The sequence below is a fragment of the Hyperoodon ampullatus genome, assembly GCF_949752795.1.
Source record: "Hyperoodon ampullatus genome assembly, chromosome: 7".
NCBI classification, from domain to species: Eukaryota; Metazoa; Chordata; class Mammalia; order Artiodactyla; family Ziphiidae; genus Hyperoodon; species Hyperoodon ampullatus.
The window spans coordinates 107,324,775-107,342,789 of NC_136920.1; the positions used below are offsets into that span (position 1 = coordinate 107,324,775).

At 32.8% G+C, this 18,015-nt stretch overlaps 1 protein-coding gene across 2 annotated transcripts in view; it reads right to left on the minus strand.

Annotated features, from left to right (window-relative positions):
- The window catches only part of GRIA4 (glutamate ionotropic receptor AMPA type subunit 4), a gene marked incomplete at both ends in the record, with an annotated part of 489,699 nt that overhangs the window by 12,335 nt on the left and 459,349 nt on the right, over positions 1–18,015 (minus strand). The window contains one exon of one of the 2 annotated variants that reach the window (XM_079708693.1): positions 954–1,068. The exons of the other annotated variant lie outside the window; for it this stretch is intronic. Within the exon in view, the coding sequence (XP_079564819.1) occupies positions 954–1,068 (115 nt within the window). The remainder of the gene's footprint in view (positions 1–953; positions 1,069–18,015) is intronic. 2 annotated transcript variants of the gene reach the window in all.

The following is an 18,015-nucleotide window of genomic DNA, read 5'->3' on the forward strand; positions in this document are numbered from 1 at the left end:
TTGGAAGAGGTTGAGGTTCGCAGCCTCCTTGACAGATATACCCTTTTTAAACAAAGCATAATTCTCTGGGTTTGGTGGCCAGGCAAGTGAGAGAATTTGTAGCCCAACCAAGAACGTGAAGATGAGCAGGACTACTTGTTTTGGGCAATTCTCTAGAATTTAAAAGAAAGAGTGTATATTTAAATTTTTTCAATGTTCTTACATACCAGTTGAAGATATGTAAGGAAAGAAAATTCAGTCAGAATATTCCGATCTCTGGATTGTTTTCTTTACGTCTATCCACAGTGAAGAAGAGTTCTGGAACACTAGTTAATAACTTCTGCTTAGAAATAAAAGTAAAACATTATTTTATGAAGCTGGAAATAAGACAAGGATGCAGTAAAGATAAAGCTGAGTTGGTCTTATTTTTGTAGCCAGATCTTTCTTTAGTTTGATCCACTATGGAAGGCAAAAACTGTCTAGTTCATATGATTACCTTTGATTTGTTATATAATTTGCTATTTAATGGAAGCCTGAGAGTTTTAAGTGGAGAAATGTCTTTCTGGTAGGTACCTGATTTAGTGGAGTCAGATTATTGTATTACTTAAAAACATTTCATGGCAGCTCTGGTGAGGAAAACAAGACAGACTGAACTTCTCTGTTCTCTCTCCTCTTCGCTAATTGCTCTTTCAAAAGCCTGTTTTCCAAAACTGAGGTTCCTAGGACGATGTCTGATCCATAACTTCTTCAGAGCCAGAGATTTTCAGTGGCTATTTCAGTTAGGTTTGTTAGTGTGTCCCCAAATTGATATTGTTTGCAAATATTTTTGCTTTGACAGTAATTGCATACTTAACTTTGCAAAGGGACTTGACTAGCAACTTCGGTGATATTAGTAGGTCTAAATTATGTCTCCCAGCAGATGCACCTATTACTTTACATACTGTTTACCCGCTTTTGGTGACATTGAGGCTAACCTTGGAGTCACCTCCCCCGCTGCCACATTCTCCTTTGTCGTACCACCATTTGTTTTTCAATTTGTCCAAGAGGCCTTGTTCATTCAGTTTTAAAACTGCGAGGTTAACAGCATTTCTTGAAACGATAAAACATATTTTGTAAGAAACTGCACAGCTGTTAAGATGTTAGAAGGAATGAGGATTTAAGCTCTTTTATAAGCTTCTCCCAGACGCTAAATAAACCTCTCATTTTGTCATCCTGCAGTCCCTTCCACCAGGCAATTGTAATTTCCTTCAAAGTGTATTAAACCTGTAGCATTTGGTGTTGTTCACTCTCACAGTTCATATCTTGTCAAGTAACTGACATGAACATCAACCAATTACATGGATTTTTTTTTTTTTTTGCAAAACAGTAATAAACTTGAATTTACTAGTAATTGAGAAAGAATTGTGTCTTGAATTCCTTTGCCTCTAAGAATGTCAACAACCCGTAAGAGAAAAATGAAAATTCATTCCCAGAAGGAAAAACATAATTGCATAAACAAATCAGCAAATCAGCCACTAATTTTTGTGTACTGATTTCTTGACAACAAAGAGTATGGTTTAATTATTATTCCTTTTATTATTTGTGTTGGTTCAGTTTCCTGGGCTGGAAGTCATAGAATAGTAAGAGAAATGTAGTAGCAGCTCTTAGGGAGCTTATATTTGAATTTCATGTTGATTCTTAAAGTCACTAGATGCTATTTAGAAACCAGGATCATATATCCAATTTGACTGTTTAAATTATGTAATTAAACCACAGGAAGTCATGCTGCATTTGATATGGACTTTGCAAACAAACACTAGATTAGATTTCCTCCATGTTTATCTCTTTAGGGGAATAAGGGTAGCACATTCTAATTATTCTCTAAAATGATTAAAAAAATGTGTCATGGGTTTTGCCTCCCATAAAACAAAACAACCTCATGTTAATGAGTAGCATTTGAACATTGATTTGCAAGTGAAATATCATTTAGTTGATTAATAAAATGTCACATTTCACCACAAATCAGCCTATTAACGTATTTATTCTTTTAAAAGGTTTTTGTAATATTTCAGGTAAATGATGTGCATTTTCCAGTGTTGTAATGGTCTGATCCACTTGGAGAGTATACATTTCCCATGAGTAAACCACACACTTTGAGAGGATTAACACTTTTTAAAAGTTAGACTACCATTTATTAAATGCTAAGTAAATAATTAGCTGTCCTCACATTTCCAAGTAAGTCCCATGTTAGTGGTGTAAAATAATTAATATACTTCCTGAAGTGAACAATACCAAGTTGTCAGTTTAATCACCAAAAGGACCAGACTGAAATCTAGGGATGAAAGAATATTCAGTGAAGCTAGAGCCATCTATTTTTTTTAAATGCTGTTGGGAGAAAAGAGTTGTTTTAATTTATTTTACATACATAAGAAGCTAAATATATTTGTCTTTCAATGAAGTGAAGCTAACAACTAAAGTTTTCTATTTTGGAGAAAATTAGTTTTATAATCCACTTTAGTCTTAAACATTTGTATTAGATTTTTTTCCAATAAAGTGGTATCCCAATTATTTTATATGTTGGTTTAGACCATTCCTTTGATAAAACTAAAATCATTTCATGAGAGGGTTATTTAACATGGTTACTAGCCATCTAGTATATCTAAAGACAGTTTCTAAAGATAAACATATCTAAAGACAGTTTCACAGCACAATAGAAAAAAAAACAAAATTAAAAAATGGATAAGGAAAAAAAGCTTTATGTTGATAAAATTGTTTGGAATAAAGCTTTCTACAAAGTTATTCTAAGACATTGTCTTTCTAACAACATCTAATAGGCCATGTAAAAACAGTTCAGTTTCACACTGCTATCCTTATATATGTGTGTGTATGTATCTATATTTGGTTAATATAATATACTTGACCCATAGGTAAGTCACTGCCCAGTTCACAATCCACATTTTCCTGTGGTCCTTCAATAGAATTCACATAATACTATCACATGTAAAATTTACTTTTCTTAAATGAAGGCACTTTGTAATTAATATTTAGAGACAGTCTTTAGGATTTCAAGATTTCTTTGCTTATTAGAAGTGCCTGCTATTTTCTACAATTGTCTGACTAAAGATGTAATTTCTCTATGTAATCAGTTTAAGTCTAAAGTCACCCTTAGATTGCTATTTAAAATGCAGCAATAAACCACATCTGTAAGGACTATTTGAACATCTATTTTATAGAATGCATCACTTTTACATGTTATTAATAAGAATCATCAACTGACTTTTAAAATATACATAAAGTTACTTTACTCAGTTTTCTAGACTAGTTTAAAAATTATTTTTTATCCAGGCAAAAAAAAAAAAAAAAAAGGAACCCTGAAGGAATAATTACAAGCAAGCCTAAGGAAGTCATAAGGAGTCAGGTAAATAAGGGACATAGACAGCAAATCCTTGCTGCAGTACATTTTACTATTACTTTGGAATCCCCTTTATACATTTCAGACATAGATTTTGAAATCTATGTCAGAAACTCATATTGATGATAAGGATATTCTTGTCCTGATTAAGCATCAGAGAAGCCATAATAGTGATCTGCCAAGCAGATAAAAGAAAGAAGAAAAATATTGTGGACTATATTTTAAATTAATTATTCCTTTCATTCTATTAAATGCAGCTTTTACAGAATAAACTCAATTAAAATGGATTGCTTTCATTTAAAAATGGAAGGAGAGGAAGAAACAACAATAAGTGATCATATTTTTGCTGGAAGTGTAAACCACATTTGAGAGCCCAGGTATGTTGACAGTGACCTTTCATAGACTGCAATAGGACCCAGGTAACATACTTATTTGCCTTTTCCTTTTATAACTTAGGGGAATCCTAGGTAAGAAAAACCCCTCTCCAAATAGCTTTTTTCATAGTGGTGAGGTGATGGAGAACTTAATTAAGGCCTGGAACAAAAATGCTCATCCGGACAAATTCCAGGACCTCTGGAAAAATTCCAGGGGTTTTTACTCCTGAAATCATTCAATTGAGTTTGAGATTATGAAAATCCATCTCTCATTGCCCTAGCATCTGGGACCCATTTTTGTTGACTAAACAAAAGCTTTAGAATGGGAATTAACAGACCTAAACTTTTTCTATTTATTAATTTTGGGTAGATTAGTGCAAATTAAGATTTTCTTGTTGAAACCATGCTTAATTTAAGCTAAGATATTTATCTCTTACTCTCTACATTTCCGTAAATAATTTATCATTAAATTCTATAGATTTAGACATGCTTTAATGTTTACTTCATGCCTCACTCATTGTATTTACTTCTAGACCATAATTCTTATAGTATAATTTTTTCTGTTGGTGAGATATTAAAGTTTACATCTGACAAAATGTCTACCTATATAAACAGAGAAATTTTTAAAAGTTTGTTTAGTAAAGTATTCTTATGATTTCCTGGATTTGAGAATATTATTGTAAAGGACTGATATACAAGGCTTAGACTTAGTCATTGTTTGCACACAAGATATTCAGGGTATATATAATTTGTAGAATAAGTAGTTTGCAATATTATATTTAGTCTGGTTAAAACAAATTCAATCACATTTAACTTAGTAGACTGAACACTTCATTATTGTCCCTGATATCAATAATATATGGATCTAATGGATTTTATTTGTTTAAACTACTGTGTAATTTTGCTAATGCTTTATTATCCTTATAAAAAAAGATCCATTAATTATATACACATGAGAAAGTCTCTTTTGTTTTAGGCCTGTACTCTTTTAACTTAAGTGTTCTCTTCATACTAAACTCTCTATAAAATTTAAATATCAGGTGTTAAAATGTCCAGAATATTTACCTGAATGATGCTAGAAAGTCTTTTTGTAATCCTGATAAATTTTAATATATTTTTTAAAAATTGAAAAATTACGTGAATCAACATGCAGCTGTGTAAAACACATAGGAAAATCCTTTAAAACCTGCAAAGGACATTGGTAGATAATTTATGCAGGAAGAAGTACAAAATCATATAAAAATAATTCAAGCTTACTTGGAATTAAACTAATGTGAATTAAAGAAATGCAAATTCATTTTTTTTGCTATTCATATTGGCAAAGATAAAAGTAAGGATAATGTTCAATACAGTCAAGGATTTTATGTCCTAATACACTGAATATGGAATTTAAACCAAGAAAGAAAATAATATGGTTTTGTACAACAAAAACTTAAAAAACAATTCTTACCCTTGAAAATTATTGACAATATTGAAAATTATTGATAATAATTCCCCTTTGAGGAATCAATCCTAAGAAATTAATCAGTGATGTTGACAGAGTAACATAATAAATGTTATAGTATATTTATATAGCCAAACGCTGAAAGCAATATATATGTCCAACAGAAAGGGAGAAGTAAGTAGATTTTAGTGTACAGCAGTGGTTTTCAAGCTTGATCTGAGTGTCAGAACCACTTATTACAAATACAGATGCTCAGGGCTAAACTTGCTGTATCAGAATCTTCTGAATTGGGGGCAGTGTATCTACATTTTCGCAAAGCTCTCGAGGTGTTAGTATTGGTAAGCACCAATAATCCATATGACTGAATGTTTAACAATCATTACACGATTTTAATGACCAGGGAAATGCTTAAAGTTGAGTGAAAAAAAAGAAACAAATTTTTATATTCATTGTGATCTTAATTTGAGAAAAAAATATATAATGTTTATATGTATATATATATATATATATATATATATAAATGTTAATGGAAAAATACTGGAAAGAAATACAACAAATAGCTATCTGTAGGTAGTGGGATTATGATTGATTTGGACTGCATATTGTTCTTTATGCTTCTCCACTCACCCCAAATTTTCTGCAATGAAAAGTGACACTTTAATAATCAGTAAAGAACAAATAAAAAGACTCTCTTAATTATTTTATAATATAATGCCTAATAGAATTGTTTCATGCAAATCAAAATATATATTCTATTTTGGATCAAGAAAAATTGAGGAAGAATTAGAATTTAGAAGTTATTCTTAAGGATCTCAGAAAAACATACATTGTTCTGATAATGTGGTTTGCTTTGGTTCACTTTGTTTTGTGTCTCTAGTCACAGGCTGAATGGAGAAAATGTGATGCATTTGGCTTCTACAAAGGTTCTACCTTATTTGAGGGGAACAGGTCAGGAAGAGAGGTATGAGTCTACCCATCAGATAGGATCGGCAGGAGGTTAATGGAACTCTCAGTGGCCTAGAGAGAAGCCTTGCTGTTTCACATGAACTTACATAGACAAGGAAAGTTTTTTCCCTTAGGCCGGATTGAATGAATGTGATTGTGAATAAACTTGAGTCCTGCTAAGCGGGTGATTAAAAAAATATGAATATAGCTCTGTTTTTAGAAAAAGAGATTCCATGGCTGGCAGCTTTGTTCTTTTCCAAATAAGTATTAGACACTCTAAGAAAAAAGTCTTTTTCAATGTTTTGCAGTAATGTTTTAAAAGGCAATTAAAACAAATTTTCCATCATATAACATATTCACTCTATCTTTTTTTTGAAATCAAACTAAAATTCCAGACTGGAAAACTGATTTGATTTAAATTTTGTTATGTAGCAGGTAAATATATGCAGAAGTTTTTCTAGGGCTACTGTAATAAGAAAATAGTAATTTCATGAAAAATAAATAATAACCAACTCTGTATAGATTATTCATTCTGACTTTTAAATGATGGTCATATTGTCAGTATTGTATCAAGTGCTGCGTACATGGAAGTCCATCCCATATACAAGATGAGATAGGTAGACATGAGCAAATATCACATGGGATTTACTTTTGTTGTTTAATGATGTCCCCCCCATCCCCTCCCCATCCCCACATAAAGGCAGCTTAAGGAAATTAGCAGGGAAACTGAGAATTTTCAACAAATCCCAGGACTATGTATATAGTCGGTTAATAATTAGTTGAGAAAAAGAACTATTTCATCACTCAAGGAAATATAAAAAGTGAATAAAAATCAATAGGCTGTCAAATAATGAGGTTAACTAAATATATCTGATTTAATGAAAGGTAGTTGCTTTCACAGTTCTACCGTTTATCAGCTATTTAGGCCTGGAAGACTAATTCTCAGCATTTATCAATGCTCCACTGTTTTCAATTTAACTTGTAGCTATGCTATTACTTTTCCCCCAAAATTATTCCTTCCAGTAAACAAGCACAAGGCTCTTTTTGCTTCATTGGATTTGTGCACTTTTTTCCAAAGGCAGAATTTGGGCTGTGTTGCTCTTCATATATATATATACACGCAAACATTTTTAGAAAAGTTATTAAGTTTTCACTCCAGTTTGCTTATGCAATGACAGGTAAGATTTGCATAAAATGGCACTATTGGTCAATAATTTAATATCAAAATTCAGAGGGAAATTTTTTTTAAAGGGAAAGACAATTCAGACCCAGCAGGATTTATAATGAGCATTTGAAAACCACTTTGATAATGAGGGATTTATTGTCTTTATTTTGCATTTTGGATGACATATATGCAGTTAAGTTAATCTATAGTAATGTTTGTATTTCATAATTCAATTGAAACAAAAAGAACTGAACAAATTGAGTTAATACCAGGCTAGATTCCAAGAATTGTCTCTAAATTTTGTTCTTTGGAATTTGCATGACTAATTCCTATTTGAGAACTAGGTTTGAAGAATGTGATGTTTAGAAGGATCACTATGATTTTTGTGAGGATATCTGCCAGTAAATTTAGTCAGCACACTAGCCAGAGATTGTGATAAATAAAACATTTGATTGTATTTTTACTGTTGAGCTTTTTAAAATGTAATATTTACAAATATTTCATGCAGTCTAGTTTCTTGACTTTTGTCAATTTTAGGTCACAGAGTAGAATTTTCTATCCTCCTTTGGTCATGAACTTCTTTTAGAAGTCAATGAAAGCATAGATACTTTCTCAGGAAAAATGCACAAATGTACAAAATCCAGATTGATATACAATTTCAGGGAATTGCTGGGGAACAAAATCTGTCACCCCAAAATATCTCTGGACTTCGTGACTCTTGGTTTAAAATTTGGTAGAGCACTACTTTTGGTTTGTTGATCTTTTTTCTCCCAAGGATGGTTACTGTTTTTCTTTGTCTCTGTCTTTTGTGTAATTTGTTATAAGGAGAAAACCATTGGTCTGATTAAGTTTTCTTTTTGCCTTCTATGCCTTAAGAGTTTGGTTTATATACTAATGAAAAAAACCTCTCTGGTTTCTGCCATCCAAAATGTGCACACACCAGTGTGCATTTGGCAGCCAGTTAAATAGGCTGGGATTCTGAGCAGTCTCTTTGTCCAGCTGTGCCAGCTCTCAGGGGAGTTTTGTCATTAGGGGTCCAGTCCATAAGGGGCCTTTATCCTCTCAAACTTTCTTAGACTATTTTTAGGAGTGAGCCTTTGGAAGATGGGAACTACATCATCCATGCCCTCACTTCGGACGCCTCTTGTGTCTGTGGTACCATGGTCTGGAAAGTTACCTCAGGGTCTTTCCATAAATTGGCTTACTGGTTTGAATCACTATTAAGATCCAATGGCCAGATGATGGATTCTTTGAATTGGAAAAACTTCTAAACTGGTCAATTTTTAGAAAGCTCTCATCATAAACAGCTATTTTACTGGTACCTATGGAAAGACCAAATTAAAAGGTGGATACAATGATATATAACAGCTAACCTTAAGAACTCTCTTAGTTTTAAAAATAAAAACAAAAAACCTGTTCAGGAAGCCTTATTAAATTTGTGGTCTCCGTTTCCCCTCAATGGGTCTTACAGATGCTAATAAAAACATTAGATTAATTAATAAGAGAATTGAGGAGAAAGAGACGCTTCCCAACAAGATGGAAAATTTTAAAGGGTTGTTAAAAAATAAAATAAATAAAGCAAATATTGAAAGTTGTGGAATAAAGAGGAATCAGAAAGGGAAGAGTCATGGAACTCATCACAGCAAGATGGAAATCTTTAGATGGTTATTAAGAGTTGGGATAAATAAAACGAACATTGATGGGATCAAAACAAAGGTTTTTAATACAGCACTACCTAGGATTGTGTGAGTCAAAGGGACCCCCCATTGGTGCTCCCAGACATTAAAGGCCACCAAACAAATCTGCTCTAATTACCCCAGTTTGGATAAATTTTAAAAGCTGGTAGGAAAAAAATTACACTGAGAAACCTGACCAGCAATTGCTTGGGGCAAGAGTTAGGCCAATTAATCAAATCAAAGATTGACAAAAAGGCTTGGGTCCCTTGGCTCAACCCCTTACTGGGGTCCTCAAAGCCTTTTATACAGGAATGAATAAAATGGCTGGGGGGAAAAAAGGAAAAGTTTCTGGGACTCCTTGTAAGACTGAGACTTGTTGATAGGGTCCTAATGGAAACTAAGGTTAAAAGTATAAGAACTGATAGAACTAAGATGGAAGTTTATAAGAAAATTGGTGTATTTGAATGGGCTTTATGTAAGACGGTTGCATTCTTTTGCCTGATTGCATTGTGGGGATGGACATTTTGTCTTCCCTTGCCTGGTGTTCTAAGACAGGGCAGGTAAATCCACCCTTTAGGCAGTGTTAATTGAATATGCTAAAAGAAGCCAATAGGGTTGCCTGAGCCCATATAATATGAGATGGAAATTGGGGGCTGATATTTAGGGGCTAAAAGAACAACTAGTGGAAGATTTTGCCCCTAGAGTGAATTGGTATGGGGTGGCCTTGTGCACTCAGAAAGAGGGAATTTATTGAATGCTTTGTGCAGACTTTTTGAAGGCACGATGTCTTGAATCCTAAAGTTCTAGAACATAGAAATCTTTTGGTTTCCATTTTAGTTGGAAATCTTCTCTGTGATATAAAGAAGCGAATTAAAGAAAATGTAGTTCGATGAACATATCAGCCTTTTGATATTATTTTGGCAGCAGCCCAGTTCTTAGGGGAAATGGAAAGCAACCACCTTTGTCTTGCAAATCTCTACAAAATCAGAAATGTAAATACAGCTCACAATGGCCTGAGACTGAGTCTGCTTGACTCAATCAGGTAGAACCTGAAACACCAAAGAAAAAAAGAGATCTTTTAAAAAGTACAATCTGCTGGAAATGCTCCCTCACACAAAATCTAATTCACAGCCTCCTTAAAGACTTATCAAGGACAAATACAAGTCTTAAAAGTCTTTTCCACATAGTAAAAAGCCTTAGCAATCTGAGCAGATACAGACTTATTCCAATTGTTATTTATAAACCAGTGAGTTTTGTGTTGTACCTAATTCATGACTAAACTTTTAAAATGAAAGCTATGACATCTGTGGTTGTGTCCATGTCTATGTGTGTACATTATAGATATGGTATTTTTGTACCTCTGAATGGTATTACCAAAATTAATTTGTAAAGAGCTTTTTTAATTGACTTAAAAGTAAGCACTTATAAATTAAACATTTCTAAATGTAGTAGAAATGAATCCAAATATTTTTCAAGTGTACCTGATCTAGGATTAATCTTTAATAAAGAAAAGCAAGTTTAAATTTGTTGGTTTAATTAAACAGGCTTATCTTGAGAGTTATCAGCATTAAGTGTAAATTAAACACATTCTACCAGGTTTACCACAAGTTAAATACATTCAGTTATCTCTGTTACAAAATTTGTCACCAAAAAGGATACATTTTGTATGATAAAATTTTCATAAGTAATTAAATAAATTTAAATAAAACAAGAGTTTTTAGATGAACTCTTTAACAATAATTATGTTTTATGGCATATCTACTTAAAAGTAATTTCCTTAAATTTTATTGGTAACTTGAAGCTTTAGAGTTTTGCTAAGTTAAATGATGGGAATTCATTGACTGTCTAGATCATTTCTAGAGAAGATAAAATACTGAAATATTAATTGTTAAACAAATCTAAGTCTACTTTTGTCTTCTTATTACAGAAAAACTAAAGATGTTGGGTTTATTAGAATCATGTCATGCATCACATTGAAAAAAAAATTATGCCATAAGGAAATGTGTGTTTTCGGAAATTATAAAATGTATTTATAAGTTTTCCAATAAAAAAAATACTGGTATAACAGTTTACAGTTGCTTACTTCTTAGTTTTCACTAGAAATTAAGGTTTCTAAGGGTTACAAATTCTAATTAATCTATATAATTAAAACTACTAAAACTAATAAAGAAAACATCTTCATATGTAAGGAGAAAAAATGTATGAGTGGAAATGCCTTTTGTTAAGGAAAAAAAGTAATTTTGTCCTAAAGAGAGGTTAAAAAAAGAGGGAGAGAGTAAGAGAGAAATCACAGGACAAAATCTGAAGGTGAAAAAGGAAGTTATAGAAGATTTGTGGAAAAGGAACCCTGCGCAGAGTTTTGTGCTTGGTCAGGACTGGTTAAGATTAAAATAAATTTAATTGAGTGAATTAATTCTAATGTTAAAAGTAAGCTGGTGCAAAATTAGAATTTAGTTTTCTCTCTCTTGTTAGGAAGACACAGTTTTCTTGGAATATTCATCTACTTTGATAACAGATTGTAAAATTTCTTACCTTTCAAGTAACCTGTTGTAACTTTCTGTATTTACTTTTGAAATATTTTATTGTCACTTTGATTAAGTGAATAAGTATTGATTCACAGTGACCTATAATCCTATTTGACCAAGTGTTTTAAAACCTTTTGATATCTTTGACAAACTTTCCTAAATCAAAATTCTAAATAAAGTCCTTTTGACCTCCAGCTAACTTTGGGATGTTTCAGAGGGCCCCTGAAAAATCTCAAAGAGAGATATTAAACTAACAAACATGGTATGTCAAATTACATGGGAAGGACTGTCAAATGAGAAATGATAAACCTTCTTAGGTTATATTGTATGGGTAAATTTTATTAACATAAATGTTCTAGAAGTTATATGAAATTCCTAAAATTCATATAGGTCCTGGTATGTTATCATTTTTCTAGTTATTATCTTAAAATGTTGTATGTCACAGAAATAGCCAAATTTCCTTGTCAATTGTGTTGCAATCAGATTTTTAATTTGTCTTTTTTCATTTATAGACAGTTATTGTCTTACTAAAATGCTTTTACAAAATGAAGATGTTCAAGATGATTCATAGAAAGAATTTTTGGACAAATATAAGTTTCTGATAACTTGCAGATCATACCACTAAACTAGTAAGAAATTATAGAATTCTAATGAAAAACCTAATGGCTTCATAAAACTGCTAATAAAATATCAAGATCAATAAGAATAATTATATGGGACTGAATGAACTGATGAATATGATTTGTAATTTTTATGACTTTTTGTCTGAAATATTACTGGCTTTTTAATCTTTGCTTTCCAGATAAAAAGAAATATTTCCTCTTATATTAACTATAGCTTATAGCAATTTGGTAAATTATACCTTTGTAAATAGAATTGAAATAAATTTTTCTTCCTACCTTATCCCTCCAGAATTTGAAAACTCTTAGTGAGTATTCTTATTTTCATGGCAATATATTTATTTACACATGTTCACTAAGAATCTATTCTCCTTGTATTAGAACACAATTGGAAACATTGGTTATATTACCAAGGCTTTGACTGGAATGTCATCTCTGAGAATATGCATAGAATCAGATATGACCAGACAGCATTAAGGAACTAAGATTGACTTTATGGAGCCATAAAGCCCTTTGGAAAAACAGCCTGGTACCTTTCTTACAGGGTTCCCAGCAGCCTTACCAGGTGAGTAAGGAGGTCATTTCCTGGCAGGCACAAGAACCTCAGGATATTTTCGGGACATCAAGAAGAGAATTCACCCAAATCTATATATATTACAGGTAAATCTGATGTCAAGTCCTTGGCATGGCTTTATGGTATGAGAGGCATTTAAAAGTTCAATCTGGAGATTCCTTTGAATAATTCCAGCAAAGCAGGTTTAAAAGAGATTATATGGTCAATTACTATTCTTGCTGGACTTAAGTAAATAATAAGGCCACGTTTAATGACACTAAACTTATTTTGTGAACAAATTAATCTTAATTTGGTTTTCTTTGATAGAAGTGAGGGTAATTTTTTGAGAAAAAAATGTGTGTTTTAGCAGAAACTATAATCTATATATATAGATCCAGTCCTGCAAACTGGACTGGATCCTGAATTCGTATAGTTTCCCCAAGTATTTGGCTATATCTGTTCAAACTAATGTTTCCAATTTTTCTCCTGCTGCTCCTTTTCACTTGGAATCATTGGTAACTAAAGCTGCCCTTTTCCTGAAGCCCTGCAAACTGAAGCTGAACAACTTGTTACAAACTTTAGAGAGATAACCATAATTGCCTATATTTAGACAAACCTCTTGACTGTTGTTGTGTAAGCTTCTTGGAAAGTTTACCTGAACACCCAATGACGTCACTGAAGACATTTCAAACTGTAAAAGATACTTTGACCCTGATATCTAGAAATCTTGATTGGCAGCTCTCAGGACTCAGACACTGGGTTTAGAATTTGCTCCAATAATTAACCTTTGTTCTTCTTTTGTCTCCCCACAAATACCTCTTATTAAATATCTGATTGTTTGCACCCTATAGGCCTAACTTTGAGAGCCTACCTGCATCACAGCCTCCTGAAATGAACTGACTTATTGTCAGGACTATGAGACTGATTGGATGAGATATAAAGCAATATATCTATTCAGCTTCTGGACTGTGAAACTTCTCGAAGTTTCAAAGGCGAGACTGAAGGGGAACAAAATCTGCCACCCCAAAATATATCTGGCATGTGAATTATTTCAAGCTGAAAACAATCAAGGTCCAAAAGACTCAGGAAGAAACTTTGACTTTCTTGCTAACTGCCTGAAGAATTTATATAGAGGGCCTGTTATAGGAATAGAGGTATCACCAGAGAAATCTGCAAAGAATATGGACCAGGTGTGGTGGGGGTATCCTTAGAGATCAGAGGCCACTCAGTGTACCACTGTCTCCACATGACCCAAGCATTTGTTTGCCAAATATTTGCTTTTCCATCTCTATGTGAATTGTCTTCCTCCCCCCTTTGAGGTCCCAAACCACCTCCAACATCTTCTTTTGTCTTTAGCTGAAGATTGTATTTAAGGTGAGGGTTTGGGCCATTTTGGCAAGTTAGTCAGTTTTCCTGGGTCTCTCCCATGTATACATGTTATTAATCTTTTGTTTGATTTTTCTCCTGTTAATTTGTCTCATATCAATTTAATTCTTAGACCAGCCAGGGTAGAGGAAGGGTATTTAACCCTCTCTGACAATTCTAATAAATCTATTTTAAAATTAATTAATGACAATTTTCAAGTATTCCTATTAAAGATAAGAGAAGTAAAAATATTTCTATGACTCATGGTGGTTCCAGAATTTTAAAAGAGAAGAGGGTTTTTTAAATTTTTTTTTTGCGGGCCCAGCTGCTCCAAGGCATGTGGGATCTTCCTGGACGGGGGCATGAACCCGCATCCCCTGCATCGGCAGGCAGACTCTCAACCACTGCGCCACCAGGGAAACCCAAGAGAAGAGGTTTTAAGACTGTGATTTGGCAAGAAAGAATTTCCAAGGTATTAACTCAATTTGTGATCATTCTGCAAGCACATCATATATGGTTTTTTTTAAAGGACTGTCTGTTAAATCAATAAAAATTAAAAAAAAAAACTGTCAAGAGGTATTATTTACCCTTACATAGTACTTAGAAAATATAAATTAATCATATTAAATAATGTAAATTTTATTTTGTTTGTGGTGGCCTTTGAGTGTGTTATTTGAGATTATATGGGATAAAGTCCCTGCCCTAAGACACCCCATGGTTATCATTATCTGTTATCAAATTGTACAAAAGGGCTTTATTTCAAGGTGAAGTCACAACTACCAAGATTGTGAAGTGCTTCAAGTTATCTCTAGATATCATTCACTTTTTAAGTTGTGATTATCATCCTTCTAAAATAAAATTAAAAAATACTAGGCCTTTCACAAAGGTGCTTTGTCTGGACTGTCATTTGCTGTGTGCACTCTGCCCCCTCCCTGACTTTAGATTCTTTCATCTGCTAGACCATTCTCCTTATTCTCTTTATACAATTTCCAGAATTCTAAACCATTCCATGAACCATGACCATGTTTCCTTTTTCCATCCTTTGCTGATTCTTAAAAATGTCCATCGATTGTTTTAAAGAACTAGAATCCTAAAATATTTGAGTCAAAATGTGGTTTAGAGGTTGTCTCCAACTTTCTCATTTTACAGATGTGGTCACTGAGGTCTAATGAAAGTTAGGTGACTTGCTCAACAAAGTCCAGCTGGGACACAGGTCTTCTGCCTTCTAGTCCAGTGCTCTTTTCCACAGTACTATGATATCTTTGTTCCTGTCTTCCTTTCCTGTGTAGTTAAACTATTTGCTCATCCCTCCTATGGCTCTCTAAGGAAACTTTTCTTTTTTCCTGAAAAGTTTTTCAGGCTTGGTAGGGGTTACCCCTTGATTAAGCTTTGACTCATATTCCCTGCACTAGGAAGGTGGCACCTCCTGTTCTCTCTGGCTAAATACTCCTTGAGCTGAGATAAATCTTCAAAGGTAAGTGATCTTGTCAACTGAACTGATCCTTCCTAAATATCCAAGAAGGAAGTATAGTAGATGACTTCCTTTAAAAAACAATACTAACAGCCTAAATGATGACTTGATTTCATTAGATGGTAACATTTATTTTCTCTCATGGTTAAAATATGATAGGTTTATTTTGATACATACAAGGTTCTTAATGATTTAAGTGATAATCTTTTATGATACCTAATCTTGGATCTCCAAGAACAGCATCATAATAAAGCTTCAGTACAGTGAATTAGAAGGTCACAGAAACTCAATCTCATCTTTGAATTCTCATTTCCCCTCCTTTCCTATAGCCAATTATCCATTAAGAACTGTTATTCTGAAAAGTGTCTCCTAAATTTATATTTTCATTTCTATCACACTGGCATCACCTTATCAAAGCCTTTATCACCTGAGACAAGATCCACTGACTCTCTCAATCCATTCTCAGATCCTCAGAGTCAGAATAACCTTGTTTCTCTGCTTGTTTGTAGTGCTTTGTCAAAAACCTTCAGTGATTCCCTGTTGCCTCCAAGATACTATTCTATTCTAGTTTTTCTGGTATTCAAGGCTTTCCAACAATTCAGTCTACATATATCTTTAAAGTATAATTTCATTATATTTTGTTGAGCCAGACTCTGTGTCAAGTTTGCTGTATTCTCACTGAATCCTCATTGAATCCACATGGCTAGTAAATGGCAAAGATGGAAATAAAACCTGGGTCTGTCTAACACAGTAGCAAAGCCTCTTAATACCCCTAGTTTCCCAAACAAAACTTATCTGCCTCCAGCCAGTCTTGTTTCCTTATAGTCCCAAATATGTTTTATGCAGAAACAATTCCAGTCTCACGATAGAAAGTTTACTAGGAATTCCTTTTTCTTTTCTCTTAGCTCTTCTAAATTCTTATCATTTTCCAGTAATCACTCACTGACTTATTCATGCAATTAATATTTATCAACTATTACATCTGAACCTATTTTATCAGGTCTTTCCCAAATTTTCTAGATTCTAACTATCTCCTGCTTCTTTAAATTATCTATTTATTTTCAGGAGCACTCACATTTGTTCTGAGTAGCCCAGCCTACTGTAAAGGAATGTAAACATTCCTTTACAATGTTAGCTGTACCATTTTTCTCCTCCTTGGAGGACAGCAGCTGTGTTTTATGGTACTTTATACCATTGTCAGTCCTAATGCAGGGCAAGAAATATAGTAGGCATTCAATAACTAAATGCAGAATTGATATCTCAGTGAGTTAACTTAAGGTGCTACTTTTCAAGCAATCTACTAAAATGAGAGTATAGTGTGTTAGACAACAAAAGAGAATCAACCATGGAACCTAATGAATTTGGGGAAGACCAGGTATGAAGAGTGTTTTAAAACACACAAAAATAAAATAAGACAAAATAAAGCAAAAGGCTTCAAAACTGTCTATTAAATATTGGCAAGGAGGACATAAAAAATTACTGACACTAGCCATCTTAATGAATAATGGCAAGCAATTTTGTCCATTGTATAAACAAAATAATCTAAGAAGGTATTCCATATTATAGATAGTTAAAGAGATCACCAGCTCAGTTTGTGTAACCAGAGAATACTAAAAGATAAAATCAAATACAAGTTTATTTGTGAATATCAAGGGAAAATCTGATACTTCCAACTAAACCCAAAGACAAAAATCACAGATACTGGTAATTTTATAGATCAGTTCTAATCCATTTTAGTGTAGCAAATAAAACATACTACTTTTAGAAATATTTTTACTACTTAGAACAATATAATTCAGCACATTTTAGAAATTAAAAATTTCATTTATCATAAACATATTTTAAATGTCAACTGTATTTGTTTTAGCTTAAGATTTATTTTATTGTATATATAAATAATGTATTTAATTTGCTAAATGCATCTACTTAACCTTTACATACAAATACTTTAAATTTCCTATCACGTTCTTGAGAGAAAATATTAAAGTTTTAATTTTTCTCTTTCATTTAAGGTTGCAGGTTCATTAGTAATAGACTAGTCTTCAAATATAACCCAAAATACATAACTTAAAATGTCTTTTAATTGATCTTGTTTCATTTACCTTAACTTTTGGGTTGGATTTTGGTTAGGTAGGAGAATGGCACAAACAGAAAAAGGAAATTGATTGATAAAAATATGTCTTAGAGAAATAGAGATTATAAGCTAATGGGATCTTGAAAGGAAGCTATCTGAACTTGCCATACAAAGGGGGGCTCATAACTAGGAGAGCATGTGACTTTTCTGTTATTCTCTGAAAATAGCTGAAGACTAAGAATTCTAAATACTTGTCTATAAATATTTTAAGTTTATGCCATTCTAAGTGAAACACAAGCTCTTATCTTTGAGAGCAACAGGGCTCATAATCATATTTCAAACAGAAACATATTCTCTCATTAATTTTTATTAAAATTTAAATAGGAAGAAACGAAAAAACGTTTAAATTATTAAGTCTCGCCTACAGTTGTTC